Here is a 19,620-nt window from a genome sequence, read left to right on the forward strand (position 1 = left end):
CAGGGGTTGAACTCCGGAGACCATCAGGGGCTCCTGCAAGCAATTGAGAAGACAGGATGGTGGCTTTGACCAGGGCTGGGTGCCACAGGTGGCCCAAAGCGCTTTTCTGAATGCATTTTGAAGGAGGAGTCAACGGTTTTACTGATGGATTGGAGGCAAAGGACATCAGACAAGGCTTCAAGATTTCAGTGCAACAGCCGAAAGGATGGGAGGAGAAACCACAGGGAAACATGCGTCTGAAGAGGAAGGGGTCAACCAGGAGTTTGGGGCACAAGAGAGTCTAGATGTCCACTGGAACATCCAAGAGGAGATGGTGAGTAGGCAGATGGGCGTGCAGGCCTGGAGTACATATGGGATCATCAGCATACAGATGGGATTTAAATGTCAGGAGACTGGATGAGACTACCGGAGGAGGGGCATGGACAGAAAAGACAAGAGCTTAGGAATCACGGCCCTGGGCGCCACGTACAGGGACTGGGGAGACGAGGACTCAGCAAGGGAGGGTGAAGAGGAATACTGACTGTTGTTGGCTGTTGGGCCAGAAAACAAGCCTGCCCTGCAGACATGCGGCATCACACGGCGGGCTGCTGGGCTTCCCTCTAAAAACACAGACATCTGAAGAGTCGCTCAGCAAGACCCCACCAATCTCTGTCCTCAGTTTAACAGCGTGAAACTATGTCCCAGAGAACTGTCAGATCCCAACCTTAGGACAGTCATCAAGAAAACACAAATCAAGCAGCAAGCCGTCATCCATCAGATTGGTCCCAAATTAAAATCCACACAGTTATCAGGTTTAGTTAAGGATGTGCAGAAATACAAACTGTTCTACAGAACAATTTAAAATTATAAAGCAAAATTCATTTTCTAGGTATCTACATATAAGGTGATTGTGTCTATGCAAAATTTGGAATACAAACTTAAAACCCACATGTTACGTGTGGATATGCACATATATGGTAAATGAACTGAAAGAAAATCCCTAAGTGTGGTTACTGTTCGCCTCTGGGGAGAGTGATATGCAAGGGTAAGTAAGGGACACTGCACCTAATGTGTGATCTTTATTTAGCTTGATTCCCTTCCCCACCCCAAAGACACTGAATTTAAGAGAAAGACTTAAAGCAAATGAAAGAAAATATAATCACCAACTCTGGTGTGAATACATGAGTACACATAATAAAACTCTTTGTAATCTCAACTGTATTAAAAAAAAAAATCTCAGAATATTTTTTTAGAAGGACAAAAGACAACAATGAAGGGAAAGCAAGACCATTTGTTTCAAACAATAAATGCTGACCGTTTATCGCCTTCACTGCAAGCCTATAGCAAAGCGAAAGTGAAGGGATGTGTTTTTTGGCATTTTACAAAGAAACATGAGGTCTCTGGTATGAAACAGCAGTTGACAAAATCCACTCAAGTGCTGTAATTTACAACTCAATAAAAACCATTAAAAAAAAACTGAAAGTATTACCAGTAATTAAAAAAAAAACAAAACAAAACACACACACACACAGAAAAACAGGTAAAGCTACCTAGAGTTTTATCAGAGGATCTCAACTGAATTGGCAATTAGGGCCATCAAGTTTGAGTTGTAACCTAAAACCAGCTCCCAGCGCTTCTGGAATGGGGTGAGAAATGACAAAAATGAATGGGAGATAATGTAAGATCACTGTCAGTCAGCCAATCGGAATGATGCTGATAATTCATGAATACTGCGCTTAATTCGCCTACGGAAATCTGGGCTATAAACACAAGCCTCCCGTGACAATTCAGTAGATTCTATAGACATTTACTTAAGTTTTTAAGACTCATCTTCTTGAAAAAGTAAAACATGTAAGAGTATATAATAATAATGCTTTTAACATTTATACCTTTTTCAGAAATTAGTGTTTCATGTTACAGCCCTTACTTTGAGCTTTTTCTAGTCTGTGGGTGATAAATATACTCACTGACACCCTTACTCATTTTTCCTAGCTTTTTAATTCTGAATTGCTCAGTGTAACAGCAATAAAGCAAATAAATAATGAGGAAAGATTTTTTTCACTTAAATACTTATGGTAGTTAATTTACTGCAGGATTACAAAGAGCAGAAAATAAATCAAACAGACTATTTATATTAGAAGTAAATTATAGGTATATTAATTTTATTAAATGTGTGTCTTTAAACAAAGACACCAACACAGAATTCAATTCCTAGCCATTCAAAAATCAGTTTTAATATTTCTGTTCCTAGGACAAAAAAGTTACACGTGTTAATTTGACATATTACTTTTGAATCCTGATATTGCCATTCCCAATATGTATCAGAGTATCAAAGTGTCTATAAAACACTAAGAACCTCCTTTTTGTCCTAAGTTTGCTCCAATTATATTTTCCTTATTTTAAGAACACATCCATTTATTGCCAATAATTAAAATTTAAGGCAATCCTTTCCTTATGCTTAAAATACTAAATCATATCAACTGTAGCACTTACGATATGAGTCACTTCTCTTGAATATTTAGAAACAAATTCAGGCTGGTTCATCTAGTGTGTTAATTGCTGTCTGGTGGAATGAAAAGCATTTGCTTTCCTTACCTATGTTTTCAAAGATGTCTTCACCATTTTCTTTTTGAAATTTTTTCTACATCAAACTAGTACATACTAACTAAAACATAGCAAGCAGGTAGACGTTTAATTTAGGGTATTTTTCAAAAAAGCAATAGGACAACTTAAAAAAACACAAAAAACCCACACCTATCTCTTTTGTTGCTAAATTCTTGGGTTAAAACAAAAAGCCTTGCAAGAATAAAATTCTACTGTCTGATTAGTCAGAACAGATGAACAGGTTTATTTCTCCTCAAAACTGGTTAGAGATAAATACTTCTAGTTGTTCAGCTAACATTGTTAAGAAAAAACCAGTTAACCTTTTCAAGATAATAAACAATTTGGGGAAGCAAACGAATACTTTATGCCACAAATATTTCCAGAGCAGCTGCCCTGAGCAAGGCACTGTGCTGGGGACTGTGAGTGGCCACGAGTATTACCCAGGCAAGAATTCTACTCATGACACGCCTGAGAATCTCAGCGAGGAGGTGAGCGAGGAAGCGTGTAAGTCATAATAAAAACATGGCAGAAAGGGAGTCATTACTTTCACGGAGCAAACTCTAGAATATTACAGGTGTCGAGCAAAGGGAACAACTGCTTTCCACAAGTGCTGTGGCAAGGGAAAAAAATCAGAGAAGGCTTCGTGACAGCAGTGGATCTGAGCTGGATCTTGGAGGAAAATAAGATTTCGACGGGGTGTAGACAGGGAGCTGAGTTTCTGCGGGGACCGAGGGCAGGGCCTTCAGGGAGAGGGGTACAGGCAGAGAGCCGGATCAGCGTCACGGAAGCAGGAGACTCAAGCGGTGGGGCAGGTGAAAAGAGAGAGAGATGAGGGATACAGGTGGAGAAGCGGGTGGGTGTCAGACTAGAAAGGATTTTGAGGAATTACTTGGAGGTCAAGTGGCTCATACTGTACTTGATAGGCAAATGGAAACCAATGGAAGACTCGGAGCGGAGGGATAGTATGATCAGACACATGCTGCAGGAAGATTAACTTAATGTCAGTAGGGATAGATGTTAAAGGAAGAAAGACGAAGTAAAGATGGGAAACTGATCAGGAGTCTATCACACAGGATAAATAAGAGGCGATGGAAATAGGAACTGAGCAAAGTCAGTGGGAATGGAAAGAAGAGTATGGATGCAAAAAAAAAAAAAAAAAAGAGTACACTGTAAATAGCATTTATGAAAAATATGGAATAAAGCCTTACCTGATTCTTCTGTATCTTGTTCATCTATTAAACCTACTGAGACGCCTAAATCCACACATTTCTTGCTATGTGTCTTGGACTTCATGTGTTTTGTCAGATTTCCTTAAGGGAAAAGAATGTTTACTAAGCTTACATAGTATTATTTGGCTATTGCATTTGTCAATACTGGCAAATTCCATTCCTATTTCAAGTGAAAGTACAGACTGTGGTTATACAATTCCAACGACTAAAATTTGTTCAAAAGAAAATACTGGCATCTGTATGTTGTAATAACCCTGCTATTAAATAAAGAAGAGAGATTTATTATTCAGATTATTAATTATTATTAAGCAATAATCTCCTCTACTTTGATAATGTCTATCATTGCCTCACGGTTTCAATTCTCTAGTCCTTATTTATTTCATAGAACATTTTATACCCACTTAACGTCCCTTTCAGATTGCACTGTGACCTGAGGTTTCTGAATTCTCCCCAGGCTGTGTTTGCTGGCTTTCCCTCATAGTATTTTATTTCCTTGTACAACTTCTTAGTTTTTACTGTAAACTTATCTTGAGCAAGATGGTTCTGTATGGAGTTGTAAGTACCCCGGGTTGCAGACACATCTCTATATGTCGGTCTTCCAGTTGCTTCTGCCTGAGACTTGAAAAGCTTCATTCCACTAATTCTGGATGAACCTGAGGATCTTTTTGGCATGGCATAGGTATAGGGATTTGTTTTTTAGCAGGGAGCTTTTCCCCTACATGATCCAAGGACACTGGACAGGTGAGCCTGGCTTCTTTCAGAGGCCTCAGACTCCATTTTGGACCAGTATGAAGCCCCAGATCTGTGGGCATGGATCTGGTTTGATACCCTTATGGACTTTTTTTCCCCCATATCTGCTCACCATGCTAGTTTGGAGTTTCTTTTTTATTCCTGTTTTCTGAGAATCTGTCTTTCTAAATTTCAAGTTTGGCTATCTATTCAAAACTATAGTTAGTTGTTATATTACAAATAGTATTTCTGTGTGTTTGGAACAAGAGGAAGAATTTTCCGCATTCATTTCACTTCACCCTTCTGACTAAAAGCCTCCTAACAGTAACCCTAAAGGGGTGCTTCCTCTGGCAGCTGGTTTATTGACCCCTGTAAGTGTCACCGGGTTACACTGGGAACCATTGGGCACTCTGGCCCAAAGTAATCATTAATACAGGGAGAGAACTCAGATTCTCTAGAGGATAACAGGCAGCTTGAGTGGATAATGCCACGTACACCCAAAATTGCCAAGAAGGGAAAATCATCTCTTTTGAAAAGAAACAAAATCTAAATGCTGGGTTTGGAGAGCAGGGCTCTATTAGTATTTGAGAATAAACCTTTAGAAGAGCTAAACATGTCTGAATCAATGGTCCAGACCTGGAGCCAAATCTTGCGGCAGCTAGAAGACCAGTGAAACTGCAATATTTATAGAACTTCTGCTCCACTAAAAATTCACTAAGCCGGTGGGTCTGGCCACACCTGATTAGGCCAATTCCTGCAGTAGTTAGTATGCTCAACATCCCAGAGCTTGGGGCTTAATGGGTTCAAGTGAAAGAGGGGGCCTGGACTAGATACTAAGATCCAGCAAACCCTGACCTCTGTGACTCGAGAGATAATGTCCAGCTTAAATGACTTGGCCATGTCTGACATTTATTTTAAAAATAAAGCATGAAGCAAATTTGGCAACATGTTAACAACTATTAAAAGATGATGGGTATAATGGTGCTCACTATACAAATATCTACTTTTTTGTACACTTCAAAATTTTCATATCAAAAGTTATGACTAGTTTTCCCATCTTACTGTGGCTGAAATTTCCATTTACAAGTCAAAACACTTTCTAGTATGATGACAATATTACAAACCAAATTACAAGGTCCACTAATAGTTCTTTCAAAATGCTTTTGTTCCCTAAACAGATAGTCATAGAGGTCATTTGTTTTCTAAGAGATGGATGTATAATTGTAAGGAGGCAAATTTGGGAATGTAAGTTTTTAATAAGCATATTTCTCATAACTTGAGCTATTACTTATTATTAACCAACTTTGTAAATAATTTAAAATAAAGCAATTTGCATTTCATATGCAGAACATGCATATTAAAATGCAAATATCCCCTAGCAATGCTGTAAACTTGGTGCATTAATTTAACCCAATACATTTTTCAACAGATGTAATAAACATTCATCTAAATCTTCTGAAAAGCAGGAAAGCTTCTGTTTCTGGGTTCCAATAGCTATATAGAGAGAGAGCCCAACTTTCTGTGATATATATGGGCCTAAATCCTGCAGAGATGCAAGTTCAATGTGTATTTTCTGCTGACTGACCTTTAAAGTAGAATAATGAAGACAAGTCCATTAAAACTGGTTTGAAAATGCATTCATAAAATAAACTGAGAGGACAAATGATGAAGCACAGATTTACAAGCAGGACCATCAGAAGCATCGAGATCTAGGAGGGCAGAGCAATGCCATCTTTGCACACTCCCATTTACAGGGCATGCCATCAGATCACAATGACTTTCTGTTAATAATCAGACACATCCAGTAAGAAGCAGAGGTGAACTGCTTGGGAAAACCAAGTCAATCAGAGTAGGGTAAAATCTAGTCTCATCAAAAAACAAGTCTTTTAATATTTAGCTGCCTTTAAAAGGTACTATGACATCTGTTCCACATATAATCACAAAAGGTAGACTTTTACAAGGAAGCTGACCATAGCAAAGAGAATTGCCCTGAGGAGAATAGGGAAATAGTGAATTTCTGACATTTTCTTTACGAGTCTCCTTAGCTCGGGTAGCTTTCTTTAAATAAGTATTTATCACATAATTCCAATGAACAATCTGACAAAACAGAAAGTTTAATGTAAACTCATATGTGTGGCATGTTTGAGAAATGACAGACAGGAAGACTGCTAACATGCACTGCTCACTCTTCACGGATCACAATGCCCCGTCCACCATTTATATCTAAAATTCTACATGATGCTGGTTTGAGTTATCTCACTAGGATTAATACTTGATGATTCAAGAAATTTTCCTTTGCCAAATAATCTCTGTAGTTCCATTTGGTTTTCCACATCTACGTTTTCCTTCCTTTCTTGCCCTTATAAATATACCTTTAAAATGTCCTGATTCCTTTCCCTCCTTCTATCAAGAAATACCCATTTCACATTATACCTTGATCCTCTTTAATCTGGTAACATCACTTTGTACCTGGTCATCTCTTATCTGTAAATACTGGGCTATTGCTGCTCTCCTGGTCTCACATGGGAAATTATTTAACAGATGGGCGTTTCTTAATCATTAGGATCAAAACCAGTGTAAAAGCCACGAATTGGGTTAAAAGATCAAACCACTTAATCCTATCAAAGCCTTCCCACAAGATCAGGAAAGTCATCCTGAAATGCAGCCTGCATTTCTAGAAGGAACTCCTCTATATATCACAATCCAAGAAAGACAGAATCACGGTTGCTCCCAACTCATGATTTCTTGAAACTTTAGAAATATTCAAGTCTATCTGGATCACGGTTTTGTTTCCCCACATCACTCCTGTTTCAGGTATTACTGGCATTTTAGGAGAGCTAATTAGAAGCTACTTAGTTGCAATACACTACAACTCTCCTTAAAGGACAATAAACATTAGCCAAAAAAGGGAATAAACTCTGCTGAAGAATTGATCAATCTTTAAAACAAAAACCTCAAAGTCAACCAATAAGAAAAAAGCAAATGTTAACTAAAAGGGATAAAAATAAAGTAGTTCTGTGAAAAAGTTACTGATTAAATATTTTTCATAGATTTTGTCCTTTCAGACAAATAATTTTATGACCACACTGCCTTGTATTTGAGAGAGTCTTATTTTGTAAAGGGTGATATATGAAATTGAAGCCTCAAGCAACTAATTTTTAAACAATAATCCATAAACAAGGAACTTTATGGAGAAAGCAAACATTTTACAATAGTGCATTCATTGTATGTAACAGGAAATTTGCAGAAGGTAAAATTACCTTAACTATAATAAAGCCTTACAATTTAAATAAAAACTTATATGAGTACAGAAATGGTAATAAATGTAACTTTAATTACTAGTTCCGAGTTCTAAAAACATTAAACAGTACAAAAGAAAACTTTTGAAACTGAAATTCAACAGAATTTGGGTAAAAAAAATGTTTCATGGAAAAAAAAAGAAATGGCTATGCATTACTAAAATTAGATAATAAAACATGAATGTAATCAGTATAATTTTACTGTACTTATTAATTTTTGTCTTTAATCTTTTAGCACTGAAATGCATTTACTTGTGATCACAAAAATTTCTTTTTCTTCTTTAGCCCCAAAATAAGTAATTTTGAAAATGTATTAGTCATCATGTTATACAACTGTAATTTGGGGAGTAAAAGAAAAAAGGGCAGTTGCTCCTTTTCGAATGTCATATTTATTACATATATTCTAAAAGTATGTAATTAAAATCTGAGGTCTAGAAATATATAAAGAAATAAAAACATGACGCTAACAAGGTATAATTTATATTAGTCTATTTAAACTACTGCATCGTTGGTCAAAGAATAGTAAAGCTGGGTCTTGGCTCTACTGACTTAATGTATATAATAAAGGACTATGAAGCAATGTCATCTCATACCTTTAGTCTTAAAGGAGAAGTTACAGTAAGTGCAGTGGTAGGGGCGGACATCTGTATGGGTTCGTATATGTTTCTTTAACATACTGGGTTTCTTACAACGGATTCCGCATTCTTCACAAATGTACTTTCCTCTTCCCCTGCCTCGGACATATACATACTCTTCATTTGATTTGTATCTAATTTAAAGAAAAAAAATGAATAAAGCAATTGGATTCTATGTCTTGGAGAAAATATCGATGATTAAAATTCAACCTAAAAAATTAAACAAGGCACAGTTTTTACACTCAATAATATAAATACTATGCACGTACAAGTAACAGAATATTCCAGCTTTTCACAGCAACACAATATTCTAATAGCTAATTCAATTCAAGCAACTTTATTCAATACCAGGTTTAATTTTAAAATAGTTCCTCTAAGTCACTTGTCTAAAAGTTTTGTTATTGTTAAATTCAGTTACAACTGTAAGTACTGAAATATTTCTGAGCTTTAACTACAATTGGCTGTTATGATTTTTCTGACAACCAAATTCATAAAAGATATCAAATAGGCAACTAATTCATCTCTCTTAGCAGATTTTTTCCAGGCCATTCCTTATTATGAATCAATGTGAAACCCAGGGTTCACTCTGAAAATTTAGTGTTCAGCTGCCTCCTAGAACCTACAATGTTTCCTAAATAGTTATCATTTTCTTGATCAAAATGGAGTTGTTTAACATAATACCTAACATATATTTTGCCATGAAGATTCTGTTAATAAGCCAAGAAACTCTGCAACATTTATATAAAATTGGCACTAGTTAAGTCTTCATTCACATGAAAGCAAATGTACATTTAAAAAGTAAATTTAAATGTACATTTAAGAAGTAAAATTTGTACTTGCCCTCCATCAAATATTTTAATTCTTCTTGGTTCACTTTTGATTAAGGAATTTTCTTTATCTTGCTCACTGTTAATTTCAGAGGCATCTTTACTGCTGAATTCAACTACTGTGGACTTTTGATTACCTAATGCTCTCTGAAAGGGAAAAACAAAAAAAAAGAGAGAGAGACACTAATTTAATAAAGCTGAAAACACAAACGCGCTGATGTTTCACTTGGAAATTAAAACACGGCAGAGTACAGTGCATAAGGTTAGCTTAATGGAAGGCATTACAAGGACGTAACAGCTTTAAAGGTCATTGCTTTCTCTGCTCCTTTATCTGTCAGAATCACAGTGAACGGATAAATCTTACTGGACTTTAAAATTCCACCACGTTCCAGTGATACCCCCAAATAAAGACTCTACAACCCCCGACACTGGTATTCGATAAACTTAATGGGAATTAAAAAAATAAACTAAATATTGTTCTTAGAGCTAACCAACCACTCATATTACAGCCTAAGCATACTTGTTTACTCTTTAAAGATGGAAAAGAGCTAGCTACCCCTTATGGCATAATGTCTCACACCCTGAAAAAGACGAGTAACTCCCTGTCAATGTCAATGTGCTGTTAAGTTAAAGCAGTAGCCCTGTTTCCCAATATTTTAGCCTCCTCTTCCCCATCATTTTAAACCATAATTAGATTTCTTCTCTCTATCCTCTCCAAAGTTTCTGCATACTGATGACTGTGAATTATACGTCACAGGTCAAAAGTTAGGTCTTGGCCTCATACTACTTAAATCTCTAGAAAAAAACATACTGAACACGAGAATGATGAACAGTGTGTGCTTTCCCCGCCGAAACGCTGTAGTGACACTATCTCATGATCTTATACAGCTGCACTGTTCCCAACCACTTATCTCACTTCCCGGTCCACTCTGCCCTCAAAGGCCCCTGGGGGGCGGCAGCACTGGTGGATCACGTCCCAGTGAGGAAAGACCCTTGTCCAAGGCCAAGTGTTAACGGCAGGGGCACCAACTCCAGTCCTCCGGCCAAATCCAAAATAAGGCCCAACTTTTCTGATCAAGGGCCTCTGATTCCAGCCTCCCCTACAAGCTTCCTGTAAGAATCACACCACCAAGTAGACAGCTATTGTACTGCGATGACATAGTAACATTTAAGTGATGAGAGGGTCTGTGTACTATGGACAGAGGGCCGACGTGGCCTCACCAAGAACCCCTTTGGGAAGGCCCCGTCCTTACAAAGCCAGGGGTAAAGACGAGCAGCTGGCCTGAGTGTCTCAAAAAGGTGGTGTGAAGAGGTAATGACATGGACCCTGACAAGTACAAATGCAACTGTCTCTTCCTTTTCTGGCAAACACATCCGGTTTCCCTGCAATCTGGAATCTATATACACACACCTTTCCTTGACTGTGTACCTTTAACAGCAGCAATCTTACTGCTTACCTTCTTCTCAATACCAAATTCTCACTTATTTTTTGCTCACATTCTTGCTATCAAATCTCATTTCTGTTCACCAATGAGCTACATGCCAAAAGCCTTACTATTTTCTTAGTCTATATCCTTAACTACTCTATCCATTATATGTTGTTGACACCTCATTTCTTTTAGCATCTGTCTATTCTTTTCCATTTTGAATTATAAATACATCCACATTTGGGTGTGAGCCAACCTTCAAGCCAGTAGCCAGTCCCCCATGGTCACCAGTCCATACAGCTCAAGTCTCAGGGATATCAGACCGTTCAGTGCTGATACCATGCTAGCCTTCTTTGTCTGACCTCTTGGCTCGAACAATTCTCCTTGAAACATCTTCTTCCTTGCCCTGGTGATACCACTTTCTCCTAGTTCCCCTCCTTTTGAAATTCTCTTTCAGTTCCAATGGGGACTTTCTTCATTCATTCAACCCTTTAAATAGTAGGGATCTTGGGATCTGTCCTAGGCCCCTCTCTCTTCTTCTCACTCTTTGGGTGACCTCATTAATTGCATCTATGCACTGAAGGATCTCTACCCCTTCCACCTGGAACTCTTTCTCAGCTCCAAATCTGGGTGTGCACTTCCCAAGGCATTTCTACCAAGCACTCAGCACTGAAGGAGAGCTAGTTTTCACAGGTGATTCAGGAACACAGACACACGAAGTTCTGCTTAAATTCTCATGCTCAAGTCTCATTTTCCATCTGGTTTAGTAGATATAGAAGCTGAGCCTCTGAAAATTAAATTCTGAGTGGTCTGGATGCACCCTCCTCCGTTGAGAAAGTATCACAGGCTCTCTGCCACCGTGCGCATTGCTTTGGTCTTTATTTACATTTCCAATTTCGAACTAGGTCAGTGTCTCAAACTTCCAACACCTGCTCGCCACGCTGGACTCCTCAGGGTTCTATAAATGAACCACGTTCTTTCTCACTTCCACATCATTTGGCAGACTATTAAAAATTTCTCATTCCTGTTTGCTTGGGAAAAAAAAAATCTCTACTTTTTTTTCTTCCTTAAAGATTCAGCTAAAGTATCACCACTCTTGGAATATCTTTCTTATATTCCTTGAGTTACCTGGTAGTGTTAGAGACTTCCTTCTTTTAAAGCTGTAAACAGTTCTCTTATAATACTGGTACTGTAATTATTATCTTATTGATAAATAAATATTTATGAACCTGTATAACCTGTTCAGATCAAGAACTTCATCTACAATTCTGAATGTCCAGAGTCCAACCTAATACCCTAATTTATGTATTTATTCTTAATCATTTAAATGATTTCATTTTATAAAGCCAACAACTCGAATAAGGTTTATTTCACAAATAACCAAAACTTAATACTTTTATGACTTTTCTGTACAAATCTTGACCAAATCAACTTATCAAGTGTACAGTTATTTTGTGAATCTTTTCTCTAGGAGTAAGATGATTCTTACAGCTACACAGGATGAGATATGGGATCAGTATGGTGAGCAGAGGGTGGTCAGATTTGCATAAAGCAAGGATGAATGGCTCTCTGCTTCTATTTTAAAATGAAACAGAACAGTCTCCAATATTCACACCTCTGTTCCCCTTCACTAGCAGGGACAAAGCACAAATGTAGTCTTCTGTCACCTAACAAGAAAAATCTTTAGTATAAGAGAAAAATGAAAGTAAAAATATGATTATATGTACTATTAAGACTTAAATTTCTGCCAGTAGAAAAAAAGTGCTCAAGGCAGATTATCATTTTCAAAATGCTTCAAGACAGAATCACTGAAGGGACTCTGGGTAATCTTGATCAATATGGCTCCCTGGGTAAATTTATCACTTGCTTTCAAATAACTCTACACTTAGCACAATTTGTCATTCAAAATTAAAATACAAACTCCAACTGAAATGTTTGCAGGCATCCAGACAGGTGGAAACTAACTTGCACAGACTCTTTCTGAAGATAAAGGATATTTCAAGTACCTTGCTTAAGTTGCTTTTCCACTTGCTTGAATAGACCAGTAAGTCTGACTTGAAATGGGTGGTTATTGCTTGACAGTATAGAGATTTTCCGGTCTTCTGCTTGGAGTTCAGGAGAGAAAGAGCCACTTTGGTGGGCAGGCCGAGTGGGTTTGGATCACTGGCACTCACGGTCCAGTTGGTGTAGGCCGAAGTTTTCTGGTCCTTCTGCGGCAGGTGCAAGGCCTTCTGTTTCATCAGGTAGCACCACGTGAAGCTGGTGGCTGTCTTCAGGCTGGGGAAGGATGTGGACGGCTGTGTGTCGCCAGCCTCACATGTGGAAGGAGTCGTGGCCACAGGCTGACTCTGTTCCTGGACGTTCACTTTGTCACCTGGATTTTTAATCCCTGGAGACTTCCTTTCTTGGTGGTTGTCTATGGATTCCAAAGGAGAAATGTGAGTTTTCTCTGCAGGCACAGCTGGGTTTTGAACTGTCGGCGTTAGCAATGCGGCTGATGGGATGCTTTCAAATTCCTGCAGTTCTTTCATGGGTTCTCTAGCCACAGGCTTGCAGTGTCCTGATGACAAGTTATCGGCTGATGACACATCAGTCAAGCGAAGGGCCTCGGTACTGACTTCGGGGTGAGGAAAAACATCCTGCTCCAATGTCACAGCTTCAAGGGTCTCCGTGGCACACGCCTGCCTCACCAGCACAGGCTTCTGTTTGCTGCCGTCAGGAGCTCTTGAACCCACTGCTTCCAGCGGCCTCGCATCTGTCGCACAGACAGCTCCGTTTTCATCCTTGGCTCGCTTCTGGTGCTTTTCCATGGCAATGTCTAAACTATTTGCTGGGGAGAGCATCCTTTTACTGGAAGCTGAAGATTCTGGCTGGGGGGAAAGTCTCCCAACAGACATCTTCGGTGCTGTGGGCGAGGATTCTGACAGAGATGGGTTTTGGCCCATCTCTGAAAAGACAGGTTGGTGGACGAGCTCTCCCTCTGGGTTTGGCAAAGCATTCCGGGGATTGTTCTGCGGTTTTGGTACGGAATTTTGTTCTTCGCTGATTGGCACCATACTACAATTAGCCTGGCAAATCGGCTGATTGGAGAGATCCTGGGTCACCAGGATTTGTGGCAGAGGTGTGACTGCAGCTAAACAGTATGCGGGGACCTGAGTCTGCAGGTGCGCAGGCAGCGTCAAGGACGTGGGCACCCTTGGCACCTGACCGCCGAGAGCCCCGACCTTCAGGGGTGGCGGAGGACACGAGTTAGAGGTGGCTTCTGCTAATTTGGCTGGTAAGGTCAGTGAGGTTGCACGAGGGGTGGCCCCGGCTGGATCTGAAAGAACTTGTTTTGGCAGAGGTTGCACAGGATTAGAAGCGCAAGGCTGGCTGGAGGGGACCACCGGACACTGGAGCTGGTACTTGGGAGCAAAGCAATCCTCACTTTTAGAAGGGACACGTCCACCGGGGCCTGCATCTGGTTTGACACTGGGCACAGAAGACACCTGCAGGGACATCTGTGTGTCTGGGTGGCTATGGGGCACGTGGATTTGATTCAGCAAGTGGATACCAAGAAGTGGTTGAACCGGAAAGAGGTTTCGAGAGTGGGAACTTGCTGTCTCTGCTCGCACATCCTTCACTGGAGTCTGGGAGTACAAAGTGTTTGCAGGAAGCTCGGCTGAAGCTGTGTGAGTGAGCTGAAGCCCCTGCAATGGCACTGTGTTCACAGCGGGACGGGCGACGGTCTGGAAAGATAATGGGTTCCCGGGAGCCAGCTGATTCTCCGGAGCGATGTTTAAAGAGATCTGCCTTATCAGTGGGCCCCTCCGTCTTTCCAAGAGGGGCACGTGCCCGGGAACTCCCACGCCGGAAGGGGATGTCGGAGGATGCGATTTGGCTGGTGGTGCCTTGTGAGATGGGGTGATGCTTCCACAGTCGAATGACTTGCTTCTGAAGTCGGACACCTCCATGGACGTCTGCAGGCAGTGAATCTGTTCCGACACGGCCCGCCGCATCTCCCGATGACCCCCCGGAACACTCAGCGTGTTAGAGCCAGCGGGAATCAGGAGGAAGTCCGCTTTGTGCAGAAAGTCGATTTTGGGGGAGGCCTCGGTCTTAGAGACGTCCTCCACATCTAAAGACGCGGAGAAACTCGAAGCGTGCGATAAACTACTCTCCCTGCTGAGACTCCGGGAGAGCGTGGAGTCGAAACTCGACTCGGCGGAAGAATGCTCCATCTCGGCCAAGCGCAGCCTCTTCTTCTTGGGCGGCAGTTTCTCCGTCGGCAGCTTGGCTAAGGTTTCGCTCCGCTGAGGCCAACTGAACTTCTCCGGCTTTTCCGCATCGTGGCCTTGGCCTTCCAGATCACGATCTGGCTCTTCGGTGACCAGGATTTCCGGGACTTGGATGCTGTGCTGCCGAACGAGTCTGGAGGGCTGTCCGGGCATGTGCCGCTCACCTGAGATCTTTCTGGAACCGTCCTGAAGTTCCCCTCTTGGAGTATCAGACAGCATGGGCTGAGACGTGTGCCGGGAAGGGCGGCCTTCCTCTTGGGAAATTCCTCTGACGCTCAGAGACCCCAGCTTGCCAGTTCTCAGCTCCTGGTAAGGCACGGGGGACGCGCCTTCGCCAGCCTCCAGCTTGTCAAAGGCCCCGGGCCTGCTGAGCGAGTTTGTGTGCTGGATGACCGAGATGCCGGCCCCGTGTCTCTTGGGCTCCGCCCTGTCCTGGGCGGGCGAGCTCATCGGCTCTTCCAGGGCGGACGACGGCTTCGGGTCCCGGGGCTGGTCGGGGCCTCTGGCCCCGAGCTGAATCTGCCGCTGGAGGTTTCGAGGCTGCAGCTCACCGGGTATGGCAAGGTTCTGCTGAGACAGGCTGGGAGCCGGGCCCAGCGCGCTCTGAGATCGGGAGCCCTCGGAGCTTTTCGGAGGTGCTCCCCTCTCGTTCTGCTGAAGTTCGTCGTCATCTCCGACGCTTTTCATTTTCCTCCTTTTCCGGATCTGGGTCGTCTGTTCCCACACCCCGGTGGCCCCGGCGACCCTGTAGTGCAGGATGGGAGGCTGTGCCCCGCCGGGCACCGGGCTGTGCTCGGGGTCCCGCACAGCAACCTTGGTTTTTGGTCCGTGCAACTCTGAACAGTAAAATTTCTTATGGTTTTCGAAATTTTCCAGTTTCCGATACCTGTTTCTACAGGTCTCGCACTCAAACATGGTCCCTCGCCCTTGGTGAGACTTCTTCTTTTCCAAGTTTGAGCCCGGGGCCGGGGGCTTGCTCCTCAGGGCTGCAGTGTCCCCGGCGGGGCTCCCTCCAGGATGGCTCTCATCCCAGGGCTGTCCGGCCCCGAGAACGTGGTTTTCGTTCGCTGAGGAGTCTTCTACTGCTGCCTGTCTCACCAGGGTGCGGGGATGTCCACTCTGGGTCACAGAAAGGTTAGGTCCTGGTACAAAGACATCATCGTAGAAAGCGCCAATTTTGTCATCAAAAGACTGACTTCCTCTCAGCGGATGTGGGGCAGGGATGATGCTGGCGGGTACTGCGGAGTACCCGGTGGTGGGCATGGAATTACTCCTGGTGATGGGCAGGCAGTCGAGGGAAGGTACAGACAGAAGAAACACTTGCTTTGATTTCTCTGTGGGGGTGAAAGGGGACTTTGGTATATCAGAGCTCGAACTTGTTCTCCGTCCCATTGGTTTCAAGTCAAACTGGAAAGAGTCCTTAAAGATGTATGACTTGGGGGAATCGATGCTTCCCCGGCGGGAGAGGGAGGTCCTCCGGGGCTTCACGCTGTCCAGCTGCTTGTCATCCACCAGGGCTTCGTTGTCGGAGATGAGCTTCGAGATCCGCTCCTCCAGCGTTTTCGTGGCCAGCGGAGGGCGCATCTGACCGGGGAGGAAGGGTGCTTTTTCACCTGCTGAAACAGCAGAGGCTGCTGGTGTGCTGACCCGAGGGGTCGAGGGCCCACTGTTCTTGGCAGAGTCCTGTTCTGGGGCGGGTAGCGTCCTGGCAAAGGGGGTGGGTGGACTCACGGTTTGGTCGGCGCTTTCAGATCGGGAAAAGTAGCCCGAGTCCGTACTTCCCAGGCTGCGAGGACTCAGCAGTTTTCCTTGCTGCTCTTGGCAGTAATCGGTGGCCTGCTGCCTCTGCAGCTGGGCATGAGCTGTGCCCACAGGGGACTCTGGCTTTCCATCGGGCTGACTTGGGTCACTTTTCTGATGGGCCTTCTCATCTGCCTCCAGGGAAGACGCCCAGGCCGGGTGGGACAGGACCAGGGTTCCCTGAAGGTCTTTCTGTGCACCAGGGAGCTCGGGCTTGGAATCTGTAACCTTCGGGCTGTCAACTGGTAAAGGGGACACGCTGATGGGGTGGACCACAACCTTTGGTAACTCTGCCGCGGCTTGTGATTCTGAAGACCCGTCCTGCGGTGCAAAGTCACTGACCACGCGCTCGGGATTGCTTGGAATGGAACCTGATTTTAGTAAAGCTTCCGAGCTGGATAGCATTCTTATCATCTGCGCCGGCTGCAGGTCCATGGAGCCCGGGTCGTTCGGCCTTTCGTCGCCAGCGCCGTCCTCTTCGCTGTCTCCACTGTCTTCCACGTCCGAATGGATGCTAAGTGCTTTGGGGGACTCATGTGACACAAACAAGCCGCTGGCATCTGGCTGCAGGACGAGGCCCAGTTTGATAGTGTGTGCGTGAGACTTTTTGTGCTTGTACAGGTTGCTTTTAGTCTTAAATGAAAACCCGCAGGTCACGCAGGGGTAGGGGCGCTCCCCGGTGTGGGAGCGGATGTGCTTTAGAAGCACGCTGGGCTTTGCACAGGCTCGGTTGCAATACTCACAGATGTATTTTCCTTGCTTTTTTGGCTTCTGATCTTTCAGGAGAAGACTGCACATTTGCTCCACGCTGTGGTTAACCACAGCGGCTACAGGGCTCGAGTTGGAGATGGGCGTGGGGGGTGACTGTGAGGAAGGCGCGGGGCTCACCGGCACCGGGGAGGCAGCGTCCACTTGCTGGTTGGGAGGGGTGACCTGAGTGCGGCCTGGGGGTGACGTGGCCGCGGCGGTGTAGACGTGTTCTAGCTGGGCATTCTCCTGGCTCTGCAGGCTCGCAAGGGATGGGGCGAAACCCGAACACGCGGGAAACTGCTGACTTGGTGGGCCGGGTTTAGGCACGGGGAGTTCGTGTATGTGATACGCGGGAGAGCCGGCCGGGACCGCCGCTGGTTCCTTCCTCTGAGCGGCGGACACCGGCCCGGAGGGGTACGAGGTCCGAGCAGGCTGCGCCGGCGGCTGCGAGGGGGCGGCCGCATCCGGCGGGCACGGGGCCGGGGCCTCCCGCGGGCCGCCGTGCAGGTGGGCAGGGGCGCGTGCGGCTTTATTTGGTCTCAGTTTTTCGATCTTCGCGGCACAGGGTGAGCCCTTCTGCGACAGGCTGCTCAGCTCTGGCTCCATGGCCTTCAGCAAGACGTCGAAGGCGGTGTTTGCAAACGAGGAGGGCGGGGAGCTGCGGCCGGAGCAGGCCGGACCCTCGCGGCGCTCGTCCTTGCCCTTGCTGGGCGGGGACCCGGGGTCACACTTTCCCTCCGGGACGCCGGCCTTGGCGGGGTCGGGGCCCTCCGACCGCCATCGGCGGGGCTCCGACGGCTGCGGCGGAAGTGGGGGCTTCCGGGGGCAGAGGGGGGCTTCGGGCTTGGGGGCCCCGGTGGCCAGCCCTGGGGTCTCCCCGTTGTGTTTGGTCAGCGGCCTCCCCGCGGCCTTCGCCGGGCTGTGGCTCTGCTTCTTGTGGGGCTCCGCCGTGCCCGCCAGCACGACAAAGGGGGACTCTTCGGTATTTTGTCTGTGTTTGGCCTGAAGAGGATTTCTCAGAGGGGATTTTGGTATTTTTTTCAGGTGATTCTCCGCTACAATCTTTTTCCGTTTCACACCTTTAAGCGATTCGGAAGTTCCTTTGATGCCAGCCTCTAAGAGTTCTGTTCAAAAAAAGAAAAAAAGAGAACCAATTGGTAAAGTGGTACGAACACCCATTATGATTTTTTTTTTAATTAACATTACAATCATGAGGGTCTTATGACAACTGAAGAAGGCAGTTTAAGGAAAGCCCGTTTTGGATAAAACTGCATTCTAGCATTCTGGTGATAGGCTGGCCATCAAAAATCTGTTGACCTTACTATATACATTTCTAGAACTCTGTGTTCCTCTCTTGACCTCCATCTCACCAAGGTCCTGGGTGTTTTGTTTCAAAACAAAGTTATCCTCCACCTTCACCCTTGCAGCTGAGGACCCTAGAATGATAGTCTGAGAGAGCTGGCCCACACAGAAGAAAATCCAGCTTTTTCATGCTGGGTATTTATCTTTTTACATTTAGTATCTTTTAAAGCAAACTTCTCAGCAAGTTTCTAAAATAATAGCATTGCTCCAAAATAGGCAATAGTGATATCCTTATGGGCTTCCTTGGTAGCTCAGCATGCAATGTAAGAGACCCCAGTTCGATTCCATATAATGATTTTTAAAGCAAATGTAACTCAGCTGATCATGGGATATTCACTAGTAGAACTGTGATGAATTGCAAATATAGCAATTATATCCATAAACAAAAATATGAAAGTAAAATAATACACTTATTAGTGACTCTTCAACAACAAAATTTTAAAGTCAGAATGATGTAATGGCCTTTAGTAGAAAAAAAAAATCACCATTTTAATTGCGCAAAATATTCAATGGCTACATTTCTTTGCCGTTAATGATAGCTGAGTAGGTAGCTAGATAGATCTTATTACAGGAGAGAAGATATGAAACCACCTCCATATCTCCCTGTGTTGAAATAAATCACCATTCAAATGGCATCAACCACCCATAATCGCTGTCAACTACTGTATTTTTGAGCAATAATTGCTTACCATAGTTTCTTTC

The 19,620-nt window shown here is 43.8% G+C and overlaps 1 protein-coding gene across 6 annotated transcripts in view; it reads right to left on the reverse strand.

Moving 5' to 3' along the window:
• Positions 1-19,620, reverse strand: part of HIVEP1 (HIVEP zinc finger 1) — a 134,492-nt gene that overhangs the window by 18,775 nt on the left and 96,097 nt on the right. For 5 of the 6 annotated variants that reach the window (XM_055407247.2, XM_055407244.2, XM_055407245.2 and 2 more), the window contains exons 4-7: positions 12,736-18,680; positions 9,316-9,449; positions 8,434-8,609; positions 3,792-3,893 (exon numbers count right to left, since the gene is read on the reverse strand). In XM_055407247.2, coding sequence (XP_055263222.2) covers positions 3,792-3,893; positions 8,434-8,609; positions 9,316-9,449; positions 12,736-18,680 — 6,357 coding nt within the window. The remainder of the gene's footprint in view (positions 1-3,791; positions 3,894-8,433; positions 8,610-9,315; positions 9,450-12,735; positions 18,681-19,620) is intronic. The other variant, XM_055407248.2, reaches the window with a different exon arrangement.

Source organism: Moschus berezovskii, chromosome 23 (genome assembly GCF_049115385.1).
Source record: "Moschus berezovskii isolate FMDL1 chromosome 23, NW_MosBer_1.0, whole genome shotgun sequence".
Lineage (NCBI taxonomy): Eukaryota > Metazoa > Chordata > Mammalia > Artiodactyla > Moschidae > Moschus > Moschus berezovskii.